Source organism: Punctularia strigosozonata (assembly GCF_000264995.1).
Source record: "Punctularia strigosozonata HHB-11173 SS5 unplaced genomic scaffold PUNSTscaffold_4, whole genome shotgun sequence".
Classification (NCBI taxonomy): Eukaryota; Fungi; Basidiomycota; class Agaricomycetes; order Corticiales; family Punctulariaceae; genus Punctularia; species Punctularia strigosozonata.
Window position 1 is genome coordinate 51,089 of NW_006767436.1, and position 26,553 is coordinate 77,641.

General features: G+C 56.5%; 7 protein-coding genes across 7 annotated transcripts; 3 read left to right on the forward strand and 4 right to left on the reverse strand.

Moving 5' to 3' along the window:
* Window positions 1-116: 116 nt before the first annotated feature.
* On the reverse strand, window positions 117-3,760 carry PUNSTDRAFT_142257 (uncharacterized protein; the record flags this gene model as incomplete). Its single annotated transcript, XM_007381595.1, has 2 exons — window positions 2,768-3,760; window positions 117-2,691 (listed from the first exon to the last, which is right to left on the reverse strand). Coding segments are annotated over exons 1-2 (3,354 nt in total), but the record flags the coding sequence as incomplete, so codon positions are not given.
* A 286-nt stretch (window positions 3,761-4,046) lies between these two features.
* PUNSTDRAFT_50857 (transcription initiation protein spt4) lies at window positions 4,047-4,789 on the forward strand. Its single transcript, XM_007381596.1, has 3 exons — window positions 4,047-4,178; window positions 4,255-4,363; window positions 4,472-4,789. Exons 1-3 carry the CDS (start codon window positions 4,056-4,058, stop codon window positions 4,591-4,593), a joined length of 354 nt encoding a protein of 117 aa, XP_007381658.1. The 5' UTR covers window positions 4,047-4,055; the 3' UTR covers window positions 4,594-4,789.
* A 165-nt stretch (window positions 4,790-4,954) lies between these two features.
* Window positions 4,955-6,853, forward strand: PUNSTDRAFT_50858 (uncharacterized protein). Its single transcript, XM_007381597.1, has one exon. It carries the CDS (start codon window positions 5,062-5,064, stop codon window positions 6,610-6,612), a length of 1,551 nt encoding a protein of 516 aa, XP_007381659.1. The 5' UTR covers window positions 4,955-5,061; the 3' UTR covers window positions 6,613-6,853.
* A 3,662-nt stretch (window positions 6,854-10,515) lies between these two features.
* PUNSTDRAFT_64860 (uncharacterized protein) lies at window positions 10,516-11,235 on the reverse strand (the record flags this gene model as incomplete). Its single annotated transcript, XM_007381598.1, has 2 exons — window positions 10,516-11,140; window positions 11,189-11,235. 2 exons carry the CDS (start codon window positions 11,233-11,235, stop codon window positions 10,516-10,518), a joined length of 672 nt encoding a protein of 223 aa, XP_007381660.1.
* A 3,885-nt stretch (window positions 11,236-15,120) lies between these two features.
* PUNSTDRAFT_65390 (uncharacterized protein) lies at window positions 15,121-15,529 on the reverse strand (the record flags this gene model as incomplete). The annotated part of the gene is made up of 2 exons (XM_007381599.1): window positions 15,121-15,221; window positions 15,268-15,529. Coding segments are annotated over 2 exons (363 nt in total), but the record flags the coding sequence as incomplete, so codon positions are not given.
* Window positions 15,530-16,909: 1,380 nt separating this feature from the next.
* Window positions 16,910-20,802, reverse strand: PUNSTDRAFT_63951 (uncharacterized protein; the record flags this gene model as incomplete). Its single annotated transcript, XM_007381600.1, has 7 exons — window positions 16,910-17,155; window positions 17,212-17,565; window positions 17,618-17,779; window positions 17,833-18,262; window positions 18,314-18,686; window positions 20,185-20,376; window positions 20,427-20,802. Coding segments are annotated over 7 exons (2,133 nt in total), but the record flags the coding sequence as incomplete, so codon positions are not given.
* Window positions 20,803-22,438: 1,636 nt separating this feature from the next.
* PUNSTDRAFT_132256 (uncharacterized protein) lies at window positions 22,439-23,576 on the forward strand (the record flags this gene model as incomplete). The annotated part of the gene is made up of 5 exons (XM_007381601.1): window positions 22,439-22,523; window positions 22,822-22,881; window positions 22,938-23,025; window positions 23,085-23,162; window positions 23,219-23,576. 5 exons carry the CDS (start codon window positions 22,439-22,441, stop codon window positions 23,574-23,576), a joined length of 669 nt encoding a protein of 222 aa, XP_007381663.1.
* Between the last annotated feature and the right edge of the window lie 2,977 nt (window positions 23,577-26,553).

Consider the following 26,553-nt stretch of genomic DNA (forward strand, 5'->3'; position numbering starts at 1 on the left):
AGGGGCTGGCTGAGCGGCAGGAGCGCGCCGGGGTGGAAGCGCGTCGCGAGCAGGGTGGGGCCCGCGGGGAGGTAGGGCGGGGGCGGCGTCGTGGGGCGCGAGGGCCCGTCCGGGACGATGCGCTCGTCCTCGCCCGCGCCCGCGTCTTCCTCGGGCGAGTCCGAGTCGCTGCTGCTGCCGCTCGTAGATGAACCGGCGTCCGCTTCGTCGTCGCGCGCGTCCTCGTCGCCGTACGCGGTGCTATCGAGCCACTCTTCGTCGTTGCGGAGCCACGACGGCGAGGCCTTGTCGGCGGCGCGCGCACCCTGCGCCTTGCGCTTCACGCCGATCAGCTGCTTGATCACGCCGACGCGCGGGTCCGTCGCGGCCGCGTAGCGCAGCCTCCAGCCCTCCGCCGCGGCGCTCTTCGGCGACAGTGGCAGCACGACGTCCTCCTCCCCCAGCACCGGCTCCTTCCCCAACACCGGGAGCGCGAACTTGCCGAGCAGGTACTTGCCGTCCGCCTGGCGGTGCGTCGGCGCGAACGGGATCGGGTCGAACGGCGACGCGCCGCCGCCCGGGGAGGCCGCGACGTGCACGGCGGGCGTCGCGGGCGCGGGAGAGGCGGCGGAGGAGGGCGTGTCGCGCGACGAAGGGGGGACGAGCTCGGGCGGCGGCGGCGGCGCGGGGGGCTCGAACGCGTCCGCGGGCGTCGGCGCCGGCCAGGGCGGGTCGGCGAACGGGGGCGAGAGGCCGAGCGGCGCGGGCCCCGCGGCGGGCGTGAGGCCGCTCCCGAAGATCGGCAGGCCGTGCTCCGCGAGCGTCGTGCTCGCTGTTAGCGGCGCGGCGAGGGCGGTGACGGCGGAGGTGGTGGTGGAGGTGGCGGCGGCTGCGGCGGTGGACGGCTTGTCGAAGAAGCTGAAGTCGTCCTCGGTGAACATCTCCTCGAAGTCGACGCCGACGCCCATGTCGACGTCCATGTTCGCGGCTACCGTCGGTATATCGTGGGGCGCGCCGCCGCTGGCGATAGCGTCCATGTCCATCGCAAAGTCAAAGTCCATGTAGTCGTCCCCAGCAGCGGAGCCCCAGCCCTCCAGCGCGAAATCGTAGCTCGTCGGGGCGGGGGCCGGCGGTGCGGCGGGAGCACCAATAGAGTCCGGAACCGGAGGGACATCCGCGGTGGACGGCGGGGCCATGCCCGCATCCTGGACCGCCGCCTGCTCCCCCCCACCCTCTCGAACCTGTCCCCCCCCTCCTCCTTCCGCAAACCCACCGCCCGCTCCGTCCATCGCCGCTCCTCGTCCCTCTCCTACCCCAACCCCGATCGGTTGCGCCAACGCCAACGGCGGCGGCGACGACGACGACCCCACCCCCACCGCGCCCACATCCTCCTCCTTGTCCGCTTCCGCCTTACTCGAACCCGCGCCGCCCTCCCGCTCCCGCTCCCTCTCCCTCTCCCTCCTCATCCGCTCCCTCTCCCTCTCCCTCTCCTTCGCGACCGCGTCCGTGTACACCGCGACCTCGACCGCGCGCGCGCGTATCCCGCTTCCCCCCCTCGTCCTCGTCGCCGTCCTCTCCCTCCTCTCCCTCGTCGTCCTGCTCCTCCCCGGCGGCGCGTCTTGGGCGAGGGTGAGCGCGCGGAAGGCGGCGGCGGCGCGCGTGGGCGAGGCCGGGGGGTGGTACGCGAACGGGCCTCTGGACGGTGGCCGCGAGCCTGGTCCTCCCCCTGCCCCTCCTCCTACTCCTGTTCCTGCCCCTACCCCCACTCCCCCTCCTCCTGTTCCTGCCCCTACTCCTCCTCCTCCTCCGGGCACTGGACCGAGAGCAGTCGCAGAAGAAGGTCCAGGTCCAGGTCCAGGCGTAGTCGAGCGCGAGAGCGATCTCGCGACCAAGCTCGCGATCGGGCCTGCGGCGGCGCCTGCGGTGGTGGGCGAGGGCGCGGCGGACGACGGCGCAGAGGCCGATGCGGAGGAGAGGCGGGCGAGGTGGGCGAGCGAGAGCGGGAGCGGGAGGGATGGGGCGGGCGGGGGCGGGGACGGCTGGAGCTGCGGGGCGAGGGCCGGGATGTGCGAGAGCGGTGGGGGTGGTGGTGGTGTGGAGGAGGAGGGGGAGGAGGAGGTGATGGGGGAGGAAGGGGAGAAGGCGAGGGAGAGGCGGGCGGGCCAGACGATCGGCAGGCCGCGGTCGGGGTCGAGGGGGAGCCAGGCGATGATGTAGGTCGGCGTGGCGTGTTTATCTTTGTCCCTGTCCCTGTCCCTGTCCCTGTCCCTGTCCGTGTGTGTGTCTGAAGTGGGGACCGAGCTCGGATCGGGGTGGGAGGCGGAGGCGGAGGCGGAGAAGGGGGAGGTGCGCGTGGGGGGCGAGAGGTAAGGGGGCGGGGAGGTCCAGTCGCCGGCGCCGAGCCCGGCGAGGGAGGCGGTGAACTGGCGGGTGAGGGAGGAGAGGGCGGAGGCGGAGGGAGAGGTCTGGGAGGAGGAAGGGGAGGGGGAGGAGGAGGCGGGGTAGGGCGCAAGGAAGTGGGCGGGCGTGTGGAAGGGGAGGAGGACGATGGGCGCGCCGGGGCGGAGCGAGGCTGGGCGGCCGTGAGAGGTGGAAGGGGGAGAGGGGGAGAGGAAGAGCGGGAGGGGGAGGTAAGGCGTCGGGCGGAGGAGAGGATGGATGGAGATGTGCGTCGCGTGGAGGTGTAGGTGCAGGTGGCAGTATATCAGGGGTCTGTTGAAACAGAATAGAAAAAATGGGATGGTTAGCGATGAGGAGAGGCCGAGATGTGGGGACGTGTCCTTCTGACCTTGACTGGGCGTGGTGCTGCCATCCGTCGCTCCAGCGCGACGTGGCCGGGCTCGGGCCGAGGAGGAAGCCCGCGCCGAGCCTCTTCACGGGCGGCTCGCTCGGGTCGGTGGAACATGCGGAGACGCGGACGACGTCGTCGAGGAGACGAGCGCGGAGCGCGTCCAAGAAGAGGGCGTAGGGCAGGCGGAGCGGCTCGCGGGGGAGGCGCGGGCCCGAGCCGGCGCGGCGCGGGCGGGACGGGCTCGCGGGCGGGCTCGGGTAGCGGGGGAGCGCGTGCGCGAGGGGCGGGTTGAGGCAGGCGGGGCAGGGCATGCGCTGCGGGGCGCAGGCGGGCGAGCAGGGGTAGAGGTCCTGCGGGGTGAACGTGCCGGTGTCGCGGAGGACGAGGGAGGGGGGGAGGGAGGCGGAGAGGGAGGCGAGGGCGGTGGTGGACGGCGTGGGGCCGTCCGTCGTGCCGAGGGCGAAGACGTAGAGCAGGCCGAGGGCGACGTGCGTGTACGGGAGGAGCGCGTCGCGTAGCGGAGGCGGGGCGAGGCGGTCGGGTCCATGCTGGACGATGGGAAAGGCGAGGATGCGGCGGCGGGCGTCGTCGAGCGTGTGGAGGACGTCGGATGCAGCCGAGGCCGGTGCGTACACCGAGTAAGAGACGAGCGGATTGGGCAAAAGCGGGAGAGAGGCGGCGAGGAGCGGCGAGGAGGGCGCGAGCGAGGCTGGAAGCTGGGCGAGGAGCGTCGTCGCTGCGTGGTCCGGGTTCGCGAGCGACGTCTTGGCCGCCATCGTCGTCTGCGTCGTCCGTGCAAGTTGAGGGGAAAAGGGGCCCCCCGGTAGATCTTGATTATATGCGTCGGTCAACGTGGGTTTGATGTGCGGGGCAGTTTATCTAGATGAGATTGCAGGACGGCCGCGAGCACGCAAGGTGCCCCGGGTCTTTGTCGAGTGTTGAAGCTCGTAATCAGGGCCGACAAGTCCGCGAAGCCCGAGCAATATCAGCAGGGCTACCTCTCGGTATAACAAGTCGAGAGGCCAGTGAACCAGAAGAATAAGCGAAGAAATATTCGATATCGAGTCCCTCGCGCTACTCGTCCATCGCACCTCGTCCGTCGGTGTCGTGGACGTGTGGACAAGCCCGATCCGGACTGGCGCCTTCGATCACTGAGTCACATGCGGCAGCTCCCTGTTCCACGTGTCCCACCCGAGTGCCCATCGTCAGTGCTCCACGTGCCTCTTTCTTCCCCGTCTTTCTCAGCCCCCCGCCTGGACCGGGTCGTCCACCACCTCCAACGCTGATGTCCGCCGCGATCCCGCCCGCGAAAGCCAAGTCGCTGCGCGCATGCCTCCTCTGCTCGCTCATCCAGACGCCCGTCGACTTTCGCAAAAATGGCTGTCCCAACTGCGAAGAGCTCATGCAAGTCAGTGTCCCCATAGAACCAACAACACGATAAACGGGTTATCTGATACACCCGTTTCCGTGTTTTCTTGATACAGATGCGCGGCTCGCCCGACAGGATCTCGGTCTGCACGACGACCTACTTCGACGGCGTCATAGCCGTCATCGACCCGGAGACGAGCTGGGTCGCCAAGTGGCAGCGAACCTGTACGTCTCCCACCGCAACCGTCCTCGGGCGCTTATCCCGGCGCTAATCCTCGCTCTCACTCTCTTTTTTTTTTTTTTTGCTGCCTCTCATCTTCTGCGTCGAACCAGCGAAATACGTGCGCGGGATGTACGCGGTGCGCGTGAAGGGCCGCGTGCCGGAGGACGTCGAAGCGGAGCTCGAAGCGCGCGGGATCCGCTACCGCCCGCGCGACGGGACCGAGCAGGACTAGAAGACCGTCCCTCCTCCTCCTCCTCCTCCTCCTCCTCCTCCTCCTCATCTCCTACCGCCCCCTCGACCCCCCCGCCTCCCACCCCGTCCCGCCCCTCGACCCCGCGAGCCGGCCTCGTCTTCGGCCTCGACGCCTCCGTCCCGCCCACGCCCCCCTCTCCGTGCCGCACCACCCCCACCCCCACGCCCTCTCTCCCCCCTCGCCGGCCGTCTCTACAACCGCGCCGCGTTCGACGCCTCCCCGGCCGCCGCCAGCCACCCCTCGCTGCACCAGCGGCTCGCCGCCTCCCGCGCGCGCGCGACCGCCTCGCTCACCGCCAGCCTCCAAGCCCGGACACACCTCTACTCGCACGCGACCCTGCGCAAGGACGGCTTCCACGCCGTACCGACGCCCCCGCCCCTCCATCTCCATCAGCCTTACCATCTCCACCACCCTTATCACCCGTACCATCCGTACCCGTACTCGTACATGCACGCCCACTTCGGCCTCGGCCTCGGCCTCCGGCACGCCTGGTGGGCGTGGACCTCCAAATCCAAGACCAAAGACGACGCGAGCGAGGACCGCGCCTTCGGGTGGTGGTGGCGCCCGGACCGCAAGGCGGAGGACGGGTCCTCGTGGGCGCGCCATTCGGATCGGTCGAACGCGTCTACGTCGTCGTCGTCGTGCTCGCGGCACGGCCCGGCGTGGTGGAACGAGCTCGTGAAACGGCGGCACATGGACGCGTCCTCCTCCTCCTCCTCACGCGTCGCGCCGTGGTGGCACACCCATGGCGACGCGTCCTCCGCCTCCCCGTCGCCTCCGGCGTGGTGGGCGCAGCGGCAGCAACGTCGGGACGCGTCGTCGGGCGCTCCCGCATCGTCGTGGTGGGCGCACTGGCAACGACACCGCGACGCGTCCTCGGCTTCATCTTCGACCTCGCATGCCAAGGATCCATCCTGGACCGAGCTATGGCAGCAACGCCGCGCCGTATCCGCGCGCGCTCAAGCCGCGCCCGCCCGCGGCGCGCTGTGGTCGTCCGCCGTGAGGTGGTGGCGCGCGCTGCACTCCGCGGACGGCACGTGGTGGGCAGAACCTGCACCCTCCGCGCCTCCTCCCCCTCCTCCTCCTTCTTGGTCGTGGTGGAAAGCCTCGAATATCGACTCACAACGACGACAACAACAAGACGCTCGCGCCCAGAACGCCGCTCAAGCCCACACCACCTCCGCCTCGACCGCGGCCCCGTCCCCGCCGTCGTCGCCGGGCTGGGCGTGGTGGTCCGCATCGCGCTCGCGCGACCCGTCCTACTCGCCCGAACGGGCCTCGACGAACGCCGCGAACCGGGCGCAACACGCCGAGCGCGTAACAGCGAATTCTGCCTCGGCCTCTTCCGCGGTCCCGTTCTTCGCGCCCTCCGCCAGCGCCGCGTCTCTGTTACCGTCCTCTGCTGGCGCGGCTCCTTCGGCCTCCGCTTCGTCCTTCCTTTCTTCCTCGTCCGCCACGGCGTCCTCGACCTCGGCAGCCTCGTCCTCTCTTTTTTCCGCTGTATCGTCATCCGCTACCGCCGAGCCGTGCGCGAACGCGAGCGCCTACGCCGACGTACCGTCTCCGCTCTCCGGCGCCTCCACCGACGCTCCCTTCCCCCTTTCTGGCACCACAACCGCAACCGCCGAATCTAAACCCCCCGCCGTCGCCGCCTCGACGACACCCGCCTCGACGTCCGACCTCCTCGCCGCGCTCCTCTCCAAAGACCTCGAATCCCTCCGCTGGGAAGACCTCGCGAAGCTCAAGTCGTTCGCCACCGCCACCGATACCACCAACGGCACCCGCATCGAACGCGAGAGCGAACGCAAGGCGACGCGCGGGCCGAGCCTGATACGCTCCCCGATCCAGCGCGTCTTCCTCCTCACCGCGACGCACCAGCTCGGGCTGATGCTCACCGTCGGCCTGCTGCCCGGCCTCGCGCTCGCGTTCATCTGCGACGTCGATCTGCTCCAGTTCGTGTGGTGCCTCGGGTTCGGGCCGGGCTGCGGCGGTGTTTGAAAATTGAAGGGGGGGCGTCGTACGTCGTTTTCGGGTCGGTCGAGGTGGGACGAAAAAAAGGGGTGGAAGCGGTGGTGAAATACTGACTTTGTCTGATTTGTCTGCTCTGTCTCTGTCTCTGTCTCTTTTCTCTTTCTCTCTGTCTTCCATCTTTCCTCTGATATATAGTCTCCTTGTGTATGCACGGCTACGCTGATATATGCCGATCGGCATTACCGACTGTCTCTAGTCTCATAAAACCGATTAATATATATATATATGTTTTGCTGCGCTTCGTTCGTCGACGCACATGCACGCTCAGCTTGCCGACAAACCAAGTCTGCCGATATTCAGGGGCTGCGGAGCCTTCACGGACATATGCCTAGTCGGACTGTAAGTATGCTCGGTCTCAACAACTGCATGACGGGGGCTTCCTCCGAAACATGGGGAATATCGATGGCCTGCTGGCGGACTGGGAAGAAGAAGCCTGCTGCCGGGCGGAAAGAACCGGCGTCTGACGGCGATATGATCATAGCCCCCTCCTTCGCCGACCAGAAATCGTTCTAAGACATCGTTCAGGTCTGGAGACGGTGCAGGGCCGTCGCGATCCAACTTCACTGGTAATAACAAGAACGCAGTAGGAGTAAACTACTAGACGGCTATCGTCAGTACTGTTACAAGCATGAGCTCAAGTTCCTTAGCTACGCGTCGGGGGTGGGGGGATATCCATGGAATGCTCCGTCAGATTAAAAATTTTGAGAAAAAAAAAAGAGGGAGTCGCCCTTCCGGTCCAGCTCGCGCCACCTTTCCGCACATCCGCACGCAAACGTGCGAGTTGCTCGCTTGTGCAGCCTCTCCACGCCGCTTGGACGTCCCTGTCCGCCTTACAGAGCTCCCTGTCCGCATGCAGCGTGGCATGCTTCAACACTTTGGAATGCCGCTGGAGGTTGCCGAGCGAACGTTCGAGCTCGCGGTTGGACGGGTTGAACGCGAGTAAAAGGAGAGATGCGGAGCCTGTGTGAGTAGCGCGATCGGCAGCATCAGGAAAACCCCCAACTGGTGAATTTGAACACATTGGGTCAGATTGTGCTAATTAAAGTAGCTTCAACTAACTTTGGGATAATTTTGTATAATTAAGAGTAATACAAGCAAAATATGAGCCTGTCCTGTCAATAGACAGTCTTATAGGTATGTGCATTCCCAAAACAGTTTACATAGAAGAAGGAAGCATGCTCCATAGCACTGGATGAAGTCCATTCACATGGCACCTGTGAACCAAACTTGGGGATTAGGTGCGCAGCCTGATCCAACCTGCACAAAGGGATGACTTCTGCATGTCTTTCCTCTCACTCTGTCCCCTCCCAGTCTAATGAGTGTAAAAGTTGGTACACGCCATGATCAGGATGTGGAGAGCAAAATGGTGAAATCCATTCAACATAAGCAAAGTAGTCTGACCCAGGAGACAAATCTTGCATAAATAGTGAGACCTGATATTTCTGTGGAATCTTGAAGATAATTTTGATCTGTGCAGCAGGATAATCTAGCCATGAGATTAGTACAGATAGCATTGGTACTAGATATAATAGTACCAATCATTCCTGGACCACACCCATCCTTAGTGTAGTGATACGAGGCCGGTGGGGTGGACCAAGCAATGATGAGTGTGCGCGAGTCCTCGAGGCGCCACAGAGGCTGCCGAGATAGTGGATAGTAGTGTAGGTGAACAGAGATGGGGGACAGAGTTTCGATGGCTAAGCTGGAGGTCGGGTGGTTGCTACGCTGGTTTCGGTCGCTGTGTTCGGTCACAGATGACGGTGACTTCGTGTATATGCTGGGGTGAGCCTGTGCTATTGCTAGTGTACATGGATATCGAGGATTTATACGTGTGTTTGTGCCTGCATTTGTACGCGACTATCACTCCTATCTTTCGCCCCTGCTGATCCCTCGTCCCTCGTCCCTGGCCGTATTGAGCCCATCGCCCGTGCATGCGGTTGTTGTCAAGATCGAGCGGCCGGTAACCGCGAGTCGTGATGAATTGGGGGTGCCGATTTGCCAGATGCGAAGTCGTCGTTGTGGGCCAGAGCAGAGCCGCCGATAAGATGCTGGTGCCAACTGAGCCATGTCCTCGTGCGCGATGTCATTGCGGCGATGCGGTCTGTCGGCAGCAGGGTGCTGGAGGATGTTCTGTGTGCGCCATGCCGAGCCGGGGAAGGGTGAGGTCGTCGAGGCGAGAGCGAGAGACCACCGCACTGCCACCGGGCGTTGAGTAGCGCAATCAAGTGCATGTCCGGACGCGCGCGAAGTCAGAGCGCCACATTAGTCTTGCTCATAGTTACTGTAAGCAGAGGGGCTACCTGTAGATAGTCATCTAAAAAATCCTGATCTATATAGCTGCCCCTCAGACCTATAGTCACTATTGTAGTTTTATGGGTACTGTATAGAAGTAGGGTAGTTGTTAAAGTGTGCTATGAGTGCTATGTAGATGTCAGTCAGTTGCTACATAATTCTATACAGTAGTTAGAGACAACATAGCTCAGTGATTTTAGCTACATAATGATACATATCTAATAGGTGCAGTCAACATAGCACCCATACATTTGGGATGTATCTGTTTAGTGGTGATAGCAGGCCTGCCAATTCACAAATAACATGATTCAAACAGTCTCAGGTCAATGGTAGTGACTCTATACTGTTAGATGATACATGCTTCTAACTATCTACCAAGTGAATGAAAATGTGCTATCTGAGTGGTACAGTCGAACACCTCATAATGCATAGGGTGATAATGCATAAATCTGATAATGCATCGGTTTTGGCCTGTAACCACCATGGTTTGCAGGGAATTGCAGGCAAATTGCATAATTGCATAACACATAGCCCAGATCGTACCTTTATGCATTATCAGATAGGCTGGGCATACCAAATATGGCTATATATCTTCCATATATAGACAAGTAAGCCCCACGCTGGGACCCTCACGTGATGTTAGCAGCACCTTGAGCGTGGACTTAGGGTTAGGGACTACCTTCTTGGGCTTGCATAGGGTTAGGGTCAGCTGCTGGAAGTGCATAAACTTGATAATGCATAGCAATGAGGGTGTAACCGACGCTATGCGTTATGAGATGTTCGACTGTAAGGGCACATTGGCCAATGCGGACTTAGAGATTTAATGCGAATCGACAAGACACGTGATACACATCACGTGATCAAATCTTGCCATGTCCAACTCACTGTCTCCGCCAGCAAGATTGCCACCCACCATGCTCGCAAGTGTGCTGACCACCGATCACCGCGCTCGCAAGTGCGCTTGCAAGTGCGCCACTCACCACGCCGGCAAGAGCACTGCCTACCGCGCTTGCAAAGGTATGGCATCATTTATCGATAAAAATTATGATCTGTGATCTGTGATCTGCATTATAACCCTAGGTTCTGTTTGGTGAAATGCGATCTGACCCTAGCTTTGCCATCTCTGATCTGCAAATGGACCTGTTTTCTCAATATGCACTCGGTATACTCTGGTATGTAACCCTTATAAACTGTATCGGTGACATGCACTATGCATACTGTAACCTTCGATAGGTGATCTGTGATCTGCACATGTATCACTGGTCTACTGTGGTCAGTATGGCCTGTCTGTGGTTGTGCTGTGGTCAAGGTGTGGTCAAGGTGTGACCGAGGTGTGGTTGAGGTGTGGTCAAGGTGTGGTTAGACCGTGGTCGAGGTATGGTTGGGGTGTGGTTGGACTGTGGTCAAGGTGTGGTTGGACTGTGGTCAGGGGTGTGGCTGGACTGTGGTCGAGGTGTGGTCGAGGTGTGGTCAAACTGTGGGCAAACCAGCCACACTGCGATCAGAATGTGTCCAGATTATGATGTAGCTTTTGATTTAACATTTCGTACACTGCTACCTGTAGCCTAATGAATTCAGCTAAAATACATTTCCAGCAATCAGGCGAGCTGCTGCAAGCCCATAAACCCAAACATTTGCAATGGTGGTGTCGGCCGAAGACAAGATCCATGACTGCATCACTGCATTGAATTGGATAATATCAGCTGCTGTCATTGGACCATCGGGGGCCTCCAATGGCACCTCATTGAGGTGAGCCGGCGGACCCTGCTGTCCAGCCCATGTGGTGCTATCCTCTTGCTGATCTCTACCATTTCGGGCAAGCGACCGGAGAACATGATCCTCCCTCAGAGCCTCCCAGTCAACTCCGAATGCTTCCAAGTCTTCATCTGCCATGGTTTCATTGACAACAAGGCGCTGGCCACGTATACCTTCAGTGAGCATATCAAAACCAAACATGTCAGCAGGTGAGCGATTTGGTCCACCACGAATCTGCATGTGGTGGTGATTCCAAGCCTCGGCAAAGAAGGTGAGCTGCTCGTTGATTGCTGGCAGGAAAAGATGGTGGAGAAGCCATATATGGCTTGCATTGTTGATGTCGAGGCCATAGGAGATTTCAAGCTGTGTGAACGATTCATGCCATAGTGATCCAACTTGGGCTGTCACATCAACCCAGAGACGCTCAATGCGCACATTGTGCACACTCCTGTAAACTTTGTTAGTGGGCAGCACAACTAGGAGTGGGTAGGTATACCTTCCCCAAATATATGCACCGCGCTGGCCCGGATAGGCATTCTCCATGAAGGCTGCTACTAAAAGATTCTCCACGCCATGGTCACCCCGCATCCGCACAGGAACCCCATACATCTGTGTGGCATCTATGAAAAGGGCAAGGACAGTTTCACCCTGGTTGTTGTTACTTGCACGGAGGCCCGTTATAAGCCGCGAGTACCCATCGATAAATCCATGAATAACAATTCCCCACCGGATGAGACCTGCACCATATCAATTAGTAATCAGGTGTAGTCAGACATGGTTGAAGCACTGCACATACCATGCTGACCATCGTGGTGCCACAATGCATTGGGACCAGGTACACTGTATGTGCGCCTCTGCACCCGGATGCGCTCAAATATACGTTCTACTGGATCAATGCGAGACAGTGATTGCCTGATGCGATCGCGAGGAACACGGTGCCCAGAGTTGAGTAGCATCCCTTCAAGCATAGTAACCCCAGCATGTGGATAGGTCAGGCGTATGTGCGATAGCAGCTGATCAAGATCGTTGTCGGATATTGAAGACAGTGGCCGGGTGTATGAGACAGTGGCAGGACCAGCTGTAGCAGAACCAGATGTGTGTGGATCACTGGCAACATGTGGAGGGAAAGGATTTTCTTGGGGGGAAGCGATGCCATATTCGAGTAGGGCATTATGAACAACAGTCCTGCTAATGCCCAGAAATCTTGCAATACTCGATGTCGAACGCAAAGAATAGGCCCACCGGAGAAATGTGGGATCAATCACAATGGACGGCCGGCCAGGTCTCCCACTGTGTATAGTTTGTACAAGCTCTGGCTGTCCATGATGGGATGCCTCTAAGGCCTGATTAAATAGCATGCGAATGTCAATCTGCATTGCACCGATGTTGGCTCGAAGCTGTTGGAGCTCGCTGTTATAAAAAATGTGGTGATACTATTGGTGCCTCATCATTAGGATCAGAGATATAACAAAAGCTGTTACAAGCTTACCTGATTTACAAGGGCAAGGTACTCATCGAGGTCATCGCCGAGTCGTGCAATGACATTTGAATCGGTAGCTGACCCAGCTATCTCTGCGACAGCAGAGACAAACCTATGTGATAGTGTACTCTGAAGGCCTCTAGGAGATCATTCATATGGGTAGTTTGGCCTGTGTTATCCATTGCGAGTGTAGACAGCATCCACAAAGGGAATTCTGGGCGGTAAGCCCCAACCTTCGCCAAGATCAGGTCACATGATCAAGATATCGCTGCATAGGCCTATACACTGTGGTTGCCTCTGCCCCATAGCTACTTTCCAGCCCTGTACACTGTCATTCTTCCATTTGTTGCCCTCTATTGCCCTGCATATCATGATGGCAGTATCCCCCCAGTCTACCAGTGGTATGTGGATCTATATGGTCAGCTGCTGTTTAATGTGGCCGATAACGAAGTAGCAACCCTCGCAGATGCTCTGGCCTCATACAGCACAATTTCCTGCACCAGTATACTCTGGAAATCTCCACAGGAGAACCCACAGTTCCATGTTACAACATCCCTAACTACCTCCTCGGATACCATGAAGCTACGACCAAATGGTCGCTTCTCAATCTGTGTCAGCACTGTGATCGATCTCCTTGCCTGTTCTGGCCTGATCCATCCCCTTCCTGCCTGGCTTTCGGCCATTCTTCATGATTGCCCTGCTCTGGATGTTGCTACAGCATCTGTACCCGAGTTGGGCCCTGCTATAGAGCAGCTGAGTAATGGCTATCGCTGGTTAGGGTCGCTAGCCTCCTTCAAGAACTGCTCGGAGATGCCTTCTGATGGCCAGATGGATGTGGCTCGTGAGATTATGGCAATAGACCCAAATAGTCGCACCCCATCTATCCAGGATATCATCACCCAGTATCTCGTTCCTGTAGGAGCCGATCCACATCTGCATTTCATTATAATATTTCGACCCTCCCAGACCACCCTCCTTCTGCAACCCTTTCGCCACCCATCACCCCTGTCATCCAGCACAAGTGCTGGGAGCCCTAGGGTCTCTCCTGGACCCCTATATCTGTCAGGATCAGATGCCGATCTATCCTCCCTCCATCAGGGGTCTGTGCCTTCGCCACTTGGAACACCATCCCCAGGCCTGCCAGACTCTCCAGGTCGCCTGCATGTGCATGCAAGTGACATCCAGGGTACCGATACTGCACGGCAAAGCAGCGATCGCAACATCGGTGCACTGCGCACAGGCATCCACACCCTATGTCTAGAGCTTGGTGTTACCGAGGCACAGATGCAGGCAGCTTCGTTCAGTCCCCAGAGAGGTGTCAGTATACTGTTCTCATCCATACAAAACCACCGTGCCATGTCATCGCTCCTGGTGCAGATTGGGCTACAGGGATATCAGGACGATACCAATGGCAAATCAGTGTGCCGCTTACCAGGCGGGCTGGATCTCACTGCCTCCTCTGTTCTATCTGAGTTCGGCTGGATAATTCAGACCTATAGAAAGAAGAGCCAGGCATACACTGCTGCAGAGCAGTATGCAGCGATGGAATGGCCGGCAAACATACAGTGTATGTAGTATCGACTTTTACTATATATTAATCTGGTCTCACTGCTATGGTAGACGACGATGGACCAAATCGAAAGCTATACATAGTTTGGCAGTCTATCAAGGCACTTTTCGGTCCTGGTGGATTTTTGGATCGTAACCAGCTGCCACCCAGAGGCTCTATGGCAGCCAAACTGACCCAAAACGACCTATATAGCTACCAAACTGCTCTTCGCAATACTCTGATTGCTGGGCCACAGTAGTTTATGCATAGGATAGTGTTCCGTTGGGAAAGCTAGGTTTCATAATCTGACAGTAGACTATCACCAATGTCCCTCTACCACTTCGCCGGTGTCCCTGCACCGCTTTGCCGATGCCAATCCCACTATTCCTGTTAATCCCGCACCTCCGCCGTCAGTCACGATCCAGACCACGTGGCAACCACATGGGTTTGCAGCATTCACCTGCACAGCATCCTCTTTACCCGCCCCCTATACTTATTCTAACCTTTCAGACTGCGGACACATGGGCTCCAGTGGGCGCACCGGAGCAGAGGTCACGTGTGGCGGTGGAAATTCTCAAGCGGCGGAGGCCGTGCGCTGGCTCTCTGCCTCCGCGCTTGTGGGCGGTGAGGAGATAATCCTCCTGCCTTTTCTTTCGTCCCACCCTCCACAAGCTTGTAACAATATATAGGCTGCTCCATTATTTAGATGGTTACCACTAGAAAGGTACATTGAGCAGCCCAGGACCCGCTGACACGGAGAGAAGACCGGCTGAGTAGGCCAGGGGCGCGCCGTCGTGCTTGCAACCAGCCCTACGCCCAAGCCATCAGGCTTCACCCACACTCACGGTGGTCGTCTCCCTGCGCCATTGGGCTCACAGACTGAAGGACCGCAGCCCGCTCGAGAACAAAAACTGAAAGCTCTGTGTTGGGTAATTGGCCAACAGGCTGTACTATATATGGGGGTACAGAAATACCACTACAGCTGTCCTTCAATGAAAGGGTTACCTTCCCCTGCCCCTTCTCCTGGCACAATACTATAGCCTCGCTCTTCCTCCTTTGCCTGCTGCATGGCATCAGCAACAGCCTGGGTGAATGTGAATGTGATCCCAGCAGACCCATGACCATCACTGAGGGTGGTGGCATGCAGGTGCTCTGGCTTGAATGCCAATAGTGTGTGTGCAGCTGACTTCACCACCACCCTAAGCTCCAGGTCTACAAGGTTAGCACCCCCATCAGGAGGAAACCGCTGCTTTGGGTGGATTTTGTTTTTGAGCCGCTCCATAAACCTCCCCGTATCTGTGCAGAGAGAGATGGAATACTTGGTATAGTGCCTGTCAATATGGGACCAGCTAGAAAATGTAGCTCAGTGTGCTGCATAATAATACAAACCTGGTATAACCTACGCAATATAGCCCTTGGTAATAACACCTTGTGGGGGAGACCGCATGGCAGCAGGGTAATCAAACTGCTGACCCCCAACCTTGATGTGATACCCAGTGCCTAAAAACATTCAGCTCAATTAGACTGGATAGATAGGGCTAAAGACCACCTTCACTGATCCTCAGGGTAGACAGACGGGGCATCTGGGCTTCCTCCATTGACTCCTGGATATCCTTGAGGACCTCAGAAGGCATATTGGCACAGACAAGGCCCCATATAACCGCCATAGCACCTATAATGTCTTCATCGTTGGCATCGCATAGCTCCTTGTGCTTCCTAATATTTGATTTGAAGCTAACAGCATTGCCAAGGACTTTGGCATGCCGCGCCCCCATACAAAGGCCAATCTGTGCCATGCTGCCAGCATGGTTGGGCTAGTATGCCATTAGAGAAATATAGCTGGATAAGGTTATATGCGTACCCGGACATTGCCCTGTATCTTGACAGCAGCATTAACCGCATCATTGAGGAATGTGTATAGCGGCACCGAAAATTTGTCGCCCTCAGCAATATGGCGCAGGCAGACAAGCTCAACCTCTGGTTCTAAAATAGCATTAGCCCTAGCCAGATGCACAGTGCAGATGATATTACCTTCGTAAGTCCCTGACCAGAAAATAACAGACTCCCCAGGAGCGACGACGAAAAATCCAGTGTCTGCATTGGCAAGAAATTGGCCATGGAGGGCAGGCCCAACCTCGACAATATGTACCCTATGCTTGCAGGGGGGGCCAACAGGTATGCGCCGCACAAAGCGGACACCAGTGGCGGGATCCACAAAGTCGTCCATAGCAGCCCCGCATAGTATCTCAGCGAGGGGACCAAAATGCCTGTTGATACCTAGCCCGCGTACCTGCCATAGCATTAAAAATAGGATAGGTAGCAGGGTGGGTAAAGGCAGGCTTACCAGGTTGCGTCGCTGGCGTACATTGGCCAGGGGCTGCGACTCTGCCTGCACATCCTTAAGGATATAGGCAAGATGCCTATAGGCCTGCCTCTGCCATCCCTGCACTGCAGGTGGTGCACTGGGCTTGGGATTCTGCCCAGCAGCAGCAATCTTCCTGAGCTACTGCACAGTTAGTGAACAGGAATGTATAGGGGGGAATAGGCATACCACACCGACTAGGCCATCGTTACCAGCAGTGTAGGGCGAACGCAGTGCCAGATCAGTGAGTGTGGCATCTTCGCTGGTGATACTGGTGACAGTGATAGCCTCAACAGCATCCAGGGTGTCTGGGGATGCCAAAAATGCATGCACTATGAAGATAGTATTATTATTAGTGGTGGTGCATTTAGGGTTAGGTTTAGCCCTACATGCATCCCTGCTATCCTTGATGCGATTTTTCTTCTGTGTGCGACTAGGGGCCATGTTAGCTGCAGCTGTGGTGGTGGTGGTTACAGTACAAGGGACAGGGGCACCAGTATGGGCGAGGCAGGGGCTGCCTGCCACAGTAGCACTGCCACATTTAAATGCAGAATGTTTACCTACAGGGGGAATGGAACCAGGGGCTATTAGTTTACTCTCCTTCACACAGCTTAACAGTCAGGGACGATTTCAACCACTACACCATGGGGCTAATGTAGTGAGCCACAGCTCAAACTCTATAAGTGTGCTCCTCAGTTGTACTGGATGCACATCCATGTATTATCCTGGCAGGCAGGGAAGTAGCAGCAATAGGAATCTGACAATTGGGAGCAGGGAGTGGGTATTAGGGAATGTTATGGTGTAGCTATGGTATACATGTCAATAGCTATGCGATGGTATGCCCACCAATTGCCCCTGAGCACTCACACAGCAGCCAGTGATCTACAGCAGCCTGTAGCGACCTTGGCTCGCTGTCTTCCAGGTAGGATGCACCTACAAGGGCTAGTATATACTGGATAGGCAGGTGTGCCATCCGAAAGCAGGTGCGAAACGAAATTTTACCCTGGCGAGCCATGGCAGCTCCAGTACCCCGAGGGGCATATGATGGGCTGGCCTCATCAACGGAGTCCACCTGTAGCAGTATATATCAGCTGCAGGCAGTTGCTGTGAGCTGGATCGGTGGCTCACCATCAGCACATCACCCCCTGTAGGTAGGAAGGGGCTACCAGTGGCTGCCCAGACGAAGTGCTGGCTACGAAACCCAGCATCGTCGATCTTCGACAGGTCAATGATCGATCCGATCTGTCCCCTCACCTCTTCAAATTTACCTGGGCATGGTATACCCGAGCCACTCAGAAAAGAGCGAACGAGGGAGGAAAAAAGCATAGTCCTGTCCTGGGAGGCTGCCTGCAGCTGGGCCACCAATTGGGGGGCAGGATCGGTTATCCTAATCAACCCATTGATTGCACTGAACGAGGAGATGTGGGAGGTCCAGACAAGGTTCAGGAAGGTTTCAGACCCCCCCTGTAGTGATGTGATGACCTAACAGCTTTATGTGAGTAAGGTGGGGGCGATGTCTCCAAAGAGTACATACATTGAGCAGGTTGAAGCCACCTGCACAGGGCAGTGCAAGGCCACTGAAGAATGCCTCCCATTCAGGATGGAGATGTGGCTCAGGCCCTATAATAGTACGATAGAGCATCTCACAGGCCATGGCATCGTGTAGGGCTGGGGTGCGACCCTGTAGAGCCAGCACCTAAGGGGTCATAATCAGGCTTTGGCGACCAGTACAATAGCTGCAGTACCCACCTCCATATCGTGCCAGGTTGCGAAATGTGGGCGAAATGGTGCGAGGTTACCAGCTGGACCAGCAGCGATCCAGTCTAAGATTGTCTTTCGCAGCTCAGGGTGCCATTCGCCAATGAATGAGGGGTGTAGGGCATTGATATCTTTCCCATGAACAGCGAATTGGATGATGCAGGGGTCAATGGGACCAGGCATGAAGCCATGGATCATGCAGAGTGAGGTAAGGGCCCCGAGCCTTGCGATAGCAAGCAGACGATCATCCGAAATCCAGCGAGCAGCCGAAGAGGGCAACTGAGTCTTAAGTGTCGATCGGCCATCTGCACAAGGAAGATACCACACAGCCTGCTGGTCGAGATACTGCTTCATTGCAGTCCAGGTGACCTCCCTCTCCAGCCCAGCACCGAACGAAACGCTGATGCCATGATCGTCAAGCCTAATATTCGCATTAGTTAGAGTAACAATACGATAGGGTATGCAAGCTTACGTTTGGAACTCTCGATTTGGTGAGGGAACATGTTGGAAATCGTGATCGGTGATCGCCTGCCCGATGGCTACCAAATACAGGTCGGCCATCGCACTGACATTGCTGCCCTGGATGCGAAATGCATGGGGGTCGGTATTGGCTGTTGCAGCCTCGTATATAACTTTGGGCAGTGTATCGATAGTATATGTCAAGATCGGATACGGACAAGGGGTAACGGAGTCGGAGGACCGAAGTCCAAAACGTATATACGTAGAATAGAATGAAATAGAAGGGAGGAACTCAAGAGTGAAGTCGGAGCGGAGTCGGAGACGCGTCGGCGTGAAGTCGATAAGTCGGAAGCGTTGGTGGAGTCGAGATCGGATGCGGACCAAGCCTAAGCTTGTGCGCTAGGCTGCTACGCGCTCTGAGTCCGCAGGAGGAAGAGAGTAAAGCTTAGTCGATATTCGAACTGACTATCTACGGTACAGTTCGACGGTTTATATGTACAAAAGAGAACAATGGCAAAGTCGGAGAGTCGGAGATCGGAGGCGCCGTTCGGCGCACAAAGGGAACATACGGAGATGAGAGATATCGTATGGAACACAAAGGGAACATATCTACGGAAGAGACGGAAAGATCGGACCGAAAGATCCGTCACAAGCGACGGGAAACTAAAGTCTACAAAGGGAAGCTATGATGTCAGACAAAGGGAACAGGAAACAGGAAAATCGGAGTTGAATCCGTTCAAGATCTGGAACCACCGGGGCGTTGAGCCGCCGGTGGCCCGGTGCATGTGATAGGCGTATCCCGCCTTCGACCGAAACGGGAAAGTCGGGATCGGCGTCGGTGAAGGAGTCGGCGAAGGGTCGGAGATCGGATCGGAGAAGATCGGTGTAGATCGGTGACGATCGGCGGAGCAGGTCGGCGTAGGTCGGTCTGGATCGACACGTGACAGTATACGAGAGTGGGCCACCATCAGTAGGCTGTGAGGGTGATGTCACGGGTCGATCATCACCGACCATTGCCTACTATCCCCGACTGTCCTCTGACGTCTCCTCCGCTCTTCGCCGCTCATTTTCCCGCGGTCCTCCGACGGATCTCCGGTGGACTTTTCGTATCTTTGACTCCCATATGTTCCCTTTGTTCGTCCTTGCTTATTCTCACACTGTATTTCTCTTCCTTGTGCTCGGTTCTCTTGGCACTGATTCCCTTTGTGTTCCACATGTACTTTAGATTGATTCCCTTTGTGTTCCACATGTACTTTAGATCTTCTTCCCTGTTCCCTTTGTCTTACTGATGATAGATTCATCTCCGACTTTTCCATTGTTCTGCTTAGTACTTATACCAGCTCACCTGTACGATATTGCTCAGTTCCAATATCAACTAGGCTTTCCCCTTTGCTCCTAAGCAGACCTCGCGTGTGTAGCGACCCTTCGGGTCAAGTCCGCCTCTGCCCCGCTTTGCTCCGACTTTGCTCCGACGTTGCTCCGACTTTGCTCCGACGTCAGCACACCACTCTTCTCGATATTGTCTCTGAATCGCATCCACCCGACTCTGTGTTGTGGTCTGGGCAAGTACACCCCTGCTTGTTGGACTTAGGTCCACTCGTCCCAGACCCGTTCAGCTTCGGTATCGTTCATCTCCGCTTTTCCCGTGCATCGGACCTCCACATTACCGATATTTTTGCCCTGCAGTTCCGTCCCTGACAGGTGACCAGGGTGCTAATGGCGACCAGATCCTATCTGGAAGAATAGACATGAGGCTACAAAGAGACTGCTGGCGACCAAGAGGTCGAGGGGCATGGGTGGACATTGGGACTGCCGATTGCAGTAGGTGACCTGGTGGTGGGGCATCATCGATTGCAGCATCGGTTGCAGCATCAGCAGCTGGACTGTCGCCCTCCATATCTTTGATATCCTCCATGTCCTCCATTTCCTCGCCCCCAGATGAACTTTCATTGCCTGTAAGGTCAGGGGGCATCGCAGCACCATTTCTGTCCTGAGGGAACCAGGAATAGAGCTTCAGCCCCATACAGGTGTGTATTCGGCCCCTGTCAACATGTTGGAGGGGTGATTCAATGACACCTATACAAGACATAAGTATAGGTAGCGAGAGACTATCGCCAGAGACTTACCAAGATGCAGAACAAAGTGATCGTCCTCGATGCAGCAGGGAAGATTAAAGCGAACACGATCCTGCACGAGGTTGTTGAGTGATGCATTCTCTGGTGCATGAAAACCCCTAAGATGGATCTGACCAGTGCTTTTTCGCAGAATACCCTTGTTGACAACATGCAGGGCATGCAGTGGAAAGCCCTCGCCCCTAGTAGTGACAGGAAGTGGTGGTGGTGTAAAGCCATACTGCATCACCGAGTCATCCATCTTCTGGGCTGTCGCCTCGAGGATAGTGGACAAAGATCTTGATGCAGGGATCTCATCCCGATACAGGAGCCCATGATTCTCCAGGTAGTCGCTGAACAAATACCGAGTGAAGTTGTATAGCACATGCTCGCCAGGTACAGAGCCCTACAATAAATATTTAGATGAGATGAGCCAATACTGCCCAGGTAAAGCTTTGGTAACATACCTTGATGTTGGGGAAAGAGTCAGGCCTGGGTGGGTATACCTTAATCGTCACCCTTACAGTCGGTTCAGCAGCCCCATTCACAAAGAAAGGTGCGAAGCCCTGACGAGAGGCAGAGCGAAGTACAGGAGGGTGCAGAGAAGGGCCCCTGCGACCTCGACGAGGCAGCATCGTGGGCCTTGGGGTAGTGGCAGCAGCCGATGCCCGTCGCTGCTGATTGACATGCCCAGTATCAAGCATCAGTGCGAGGAGGTGTATTCCTGGAAATGGCTGATGCCCAGCTGCCCCTGCCCCAGGTACACCAGCGAGAGAAGCTGCAGGTATTGGTAGGGTCTGCGATGTAGGGGGGTGGATGCTCTGATATGGCTGGGTAATCGCAGGGATACGAGGTGGCTGTGATGGGGCCATAGGTGTAGCAGTGTTTGGCAACAGCGAGCCGGATATATGGGGACGAGCAAGTGGCTGGGTGGTGGAAGCAGGGGGTGCATCTGAATGTGGTGGGGTAGGGAGAGGGTGTGGTGGAGCAGCGAGCGAAGCGAGGGTGCTGCCACCTGGTGCCGATGTCACAGCAGCAAATTGGCTCCCCTGGCCCTGCTCAGGCAATGCTGTTGCGATGGTTCCCTGGTTTCCGAGGAGCAGCTGGAGCTGCCCCAAATGAGGGCCAATCTGGGCGAAAAGAGCGAGAAGTTTGGGGGACAGATTATTCGACTGCATCTGGGTTGTATCAATATTTGGATGGTGAAGCTCAGTGACAATATTACCACTTACTATGCAAAACAGGGTCAAGAAAGTAGTGTGGTAGGCAAAACTGCAGGGGTAAATTGTGGCGAACAGGGAAGGTGGAGAGCAATTATGATTGTAACCTGATCGGAAATGAACTCTATCAGTCCAGGTGCTTCGAAGTGCGATTAAGACAGTGACATACCTGATATTGGACTTAGTGTAGTCGGTGGTGTATAGCTTAGTATTGGATGGATGACAGGGCAAAGCCTGACCGACAAAAATAGATGTACCAAATCAGTTTGGGTAGGGAAGACATGCACGAGCAAGAATAGCCTACTGGTATTTAGGTGAGGTGACCTTGTGGAATAGGGAGTGTTTGTGTTGGTGGTGGCGAGTCGAAATGCAGGCAGGGGCACAAAGAGGTCGGGCAGCGAGCAAGCTAGTCTAGGGGGAGACAGTAGGGCGAAGTAACAGTAGGGCAAAGCGACAGAGTCGATGACTCCTTTCCCTGGGTGCTACTGGGCCATGGTTAGCATGCGAGACCACAGTAACAGTAGGGCAGCCATAGCTCACTATGTTTGGCACCGAGCATGGTCACCTCTATGGTCTCGGCTAGAGTGTAGTGTGGCTGCACCTGTGGTCTTGGCTGGGGTGTGGTGTGGTCTGTCCGAGTGTGGTGTGGTCTGCCCGACCACCATAGTTCCCCAAGCTCAGACCACAGTATAGCTAGGCATGACCACAGTACACAGATCGCGATCACACAGATGGGGCAGGCCAGCCAGGTTCGATTCACGCATCGCAGATCACAGATCACGAGGCGTTATTTTACAACGATAAATAATGTCATACAAAGGCGCCGGACGCGGCGCTGACGAGTGCGCCGTCCGCCCTCCTCGCGCCGACAAATGCATGACCCACGGCGCTGGTAAGTGTGCCGGTCACCACGCGCAAGTGCGCATACTCGCCCCGCGCCCTCAAACACCGGGACCACCCTCCATCGTCTCCCATCGAGCACGAGCCGCCAACGCGGTCGGGCTCGATGTCGCCTACCTCCCTCGTGCCCCCTCGCGCACTATCAACACCCCATGAGTCGCGCGCGTCGCTCGACCTGAGGTGACGCAGAACTGACGAAAACCGCCAATTCGATAGGACGAGTGTTGTCCAATGCCATGCGTTGTGTTGTCGTGTCTTCGTCGTCGTGCGCTGACAACGCGGTCTTACAGAGCCCATTCAGCTCACCTGGTCTGATGGAACCGCGCCCTACTTCCTGTCCCTCCTTCCTGGTATGTAGAGATATAGTGTTGCTGCCTGTTTCTGATGCCTGACGTGCGATGTCTAGGTGGCCAGCCCTCCGCGACGCCTCTTGAGTCGTTCATTCGACGACTTCGACCTCGTTCACTTGGACCGTCAACCTCCCTGACATGTACGTAATTGATGGTTGCGGATGAAACATGTCCATTTGAACCGTATCTTGGCTTCTTCCCAGCACCGCCCAGATCAAGGATAGCACGGGTACCCTCGCGTACTCCGACATTTTCACCATCCAGTCGGGCTCGGACTCTAGGTATGATTCCCGCGTGCGCATGGTGTCGTGTGTGACCCTGAGCGGGCTGTTGACAGCTGCTTGACCTCATCCGGTGCTGCGGGCGCGATCTCCAGCGGCTCGTCCGCCACAACCAGCGGCGCAGCTGCGACCACCACCGGCACCGGCTCGTCCGGTGCCTCGACAACCGCCGAGACCTCAGGCTCGGTGGCTGCCACTGGCTCTAGCACCGCCAGCTCGTCGGCGTTGAGCACGAGCAGCAGCTCCAACGCCGCGCGCGGCAGCTCCTTCAGCGCGTTCGGCATCGCTGGCGTCCCACTCCTCCCGCCTGCCTCCGCTCCTCCCTTCCCCGCGCCAACCTTTTGCCCAGCCCCGAGCGAGAGCCGCCAACGCGATCTCGCCTGGCGTTGCTTACAGCTACTCTCAGAACGATAGACGAATGCGCCTGCATTCGGTTCGTGTGCCGTAGCCGCCGAGCTCCACCTTTCCCATATATGGAAAGGGGCTCTTCTCATGAGTTTGGTGCTCTGCGTCCATGCTCATTCAAAAAATCAAGCATCAAATCGACAGAGCCCGGTCAATTAATGAACACAGCGCGATTTAAGGCAACTATTGTTCGAGTAGAGGCGTGCAGCTAGCAAACAAAACATCGTGGATAGTCGTCCGTACATGCGGAGGTTCAAAACCGCCGCTTCTGAGCCCCAATCGTTGCTTCCATTGGAGTCCGGCAGGCTATGGCACACGAACCGAACGTGGACGGATTGGTCTATCGTTCTGAGTGTAGCTGTATCCTTCGCGCCCCCGCTCTTCGCCCAGCCCCAAGCACGAGCCGCCAACGCGGTCGCGCTCGGTGCCACTTCCACCCCGCACCGACCGTTGGCCCAGCGCCAAGCTCCCCTCTCTTGCGCCCTCCTTTGACCAGCCTCAAGCCGGAGCCAACGTGGTCTCGCTGCGCAGTCTCCCTCGCCTCCTACCCTCCTTCGCCCTGCACCGAGCCCGAGCCGCCAACGCGGTCGCGCTCTGCCTTGCCTTCCCTGGCCCCTCGTTTGCCCAATGCCGAGCCTGAGCCGCCAACACGGTCGGTTGGCCGCTCGCGCTCGGCGTCCCCGGTGTGCCCCATTTGGCATTCCGGCATACCCACCCTGACTCGGCCGCACTAGAATGGGCTGCCCCCAGGTAGTTAGTAGGCTGTTTGAGGTGCTTTTGGAGTTTGTATTAGTAGTGAATTGTGTATGCAGTCTTTATGAGCTACGCTTGTTCCTCACTGAACTGTGGTGATGATACTAGTGAAGAGGAATGGTCACCAGCAGCAAGCCCTGCTCAGGCAAGGATTACCCTGGATTATCTCAAATTATTGATATGTTATCCCCAATTACAACTAATTGACGGGGGACCTGTTGAATCCGGATAATTGGGCATAATTTGCCTACTTCGGTGCATTCAGCACAATTACTTCTAGATCTTTGCAACCTCAGCTAATTTCAGCTGATTTGTCCCATGAGGATGTTCCTGATGAGGGTTCAGCGAAACGCATTGACGCGTGAAAGGTAAGCGGGATGAGACGTACGTCGAGGTTCTCCGGCGTCAGTGAGAAATGCACGGCGCACGCAGCAGCACACGTCAAGGACGTCGCCGTATATGTCTATCAGAGCGTTTTGAACGTGGAAGTTGCCCTCATACAACGTTGTGGCGTAGTCATGCATGTAGCGAAAGTTTTGCGCAATTTGTTCAAGCCCTTTCGTGATCGTCTCAAAGTAGCGGGACACCCGCAGCGCGCTCTGCGACATTTAAGGTGCAATCATGAGTAAGATCGATGGCAACTACTTACCACCATCAAAAATCTCAATCCGCCCCATACCAACGCAATGACATCTGGATGAGACGACACGAGTGCATCGATCACGGAGAGATATGGTTCAAATCCGTCCACAATGACGCGGAAGCGATCGATGCAGCGTCGGACACGGCTTCCCCTCTTGTGAGCAAGATCGAGATGCTGAATGTGTAAGACGATCTCGCGATGCGAGTACCGTCGGAAGCACGCGCGATCGATCTGTTGAACTTTGTATATTGTATATATAAGGAAATATCACACACTCGTTACCTATTATGTATAGATTCTCTCACGTGTTCTATTCTTGTGTTCTTCCTTGCGATCTTCTATCTTTCCTGATTGATATTACCGCTTTAGGCACATTCTTTTGTTCCCTTTATGGAAATGCTTCCCTCGAGCTCCCTCACATATACCAGGAGCTCTCCCTCCGCATCTCCTCAGTCTTTTCCCTTATACTTGACTGAGGAGTGAGTCTGCCATGTCCCTTCATGTCCCTTATGTCCTAACGTACTTATGATGCCTCTGTAGTCATATATTAGGTACTACATGCGTAACTCAGTCTTTTCCCTTATACTTTGACTGAGGATCATATATTAGGGAATTATCGCTCTTGCCTTCAGATCCAGAAGTTCATCACGATCGGGGTAAGTTTGTCGTATTTTCGTTGGAGAGCTATAAGGAAAAGCGCGTTTGAGTTGTCAGTGAAAGCAACACCTGACATAGTGGATAGTGGAGAGCTGCCAATGATGGGGAGGAGAGAGACCAAAAGCTTGGGGCCAAGGACGGCGTTGGTAGAAAGTCCGGCGATGGCTGTAGAGAAGCCGTCGACCGCGTTGTTTGCAATCAGAAAGCCCGAAACTCATCAAGAAGCCCTATAGCTGGGGTGAGGCTATACGGTCTGGGCACTGTCGGCCCACGTTTCCTTGTAGCTGATTCCTGCCAGCGAAAGGACCACAAAAAGCTGAGGTACGACGCTTGCACACCAAAGGCACCTAAAGGAGAAAGTGTGGCCAGCCCCAAAAAAGCAGTTGAATACTAGGAGCTGTGTGACTGGAGCACTGAGCATGTAAACACAGTCAATGCACGTCCGAGCTATTGTCGTAGAAGACTAAGAAGATGACCAGGCGGCAGGCCACGAGAATACAGTCAAACACCTGATAACGCATAACGTGGTTCCGCGCGTCGAGGCTATGCATTATGAGATTTATGCATTAGCGTATATTAGGAATATTCATCTATTTATGGGGCCCACATATCGTCAAGAGTCATCTGGTTTGTCTCTGCAGAAAGCTGATCTCGTGTTACCTGTGCCCAAAGCTTACGCAGCTGTCCACAAAGCTCAGGTTTGTCATACTGTATACAGACGGCCTCCAACCGCGCGCACAGTAGTTTGACCTCATCCGGAGACTCGCCCGGGGGAGGTTTGTCATCGTCGTCATCCTCAGGCTCCGAGTCCGACTCCTGCGTAGGGTGAAGCTCGGACTGAAGCTCCTCAAGAATGTCGGCATCTCCACGCGGGTAAGTGAAGATGGTTTGACCAACTTCGAGTTCTTCTGGAGGATTAAGGACCTCGTCGAG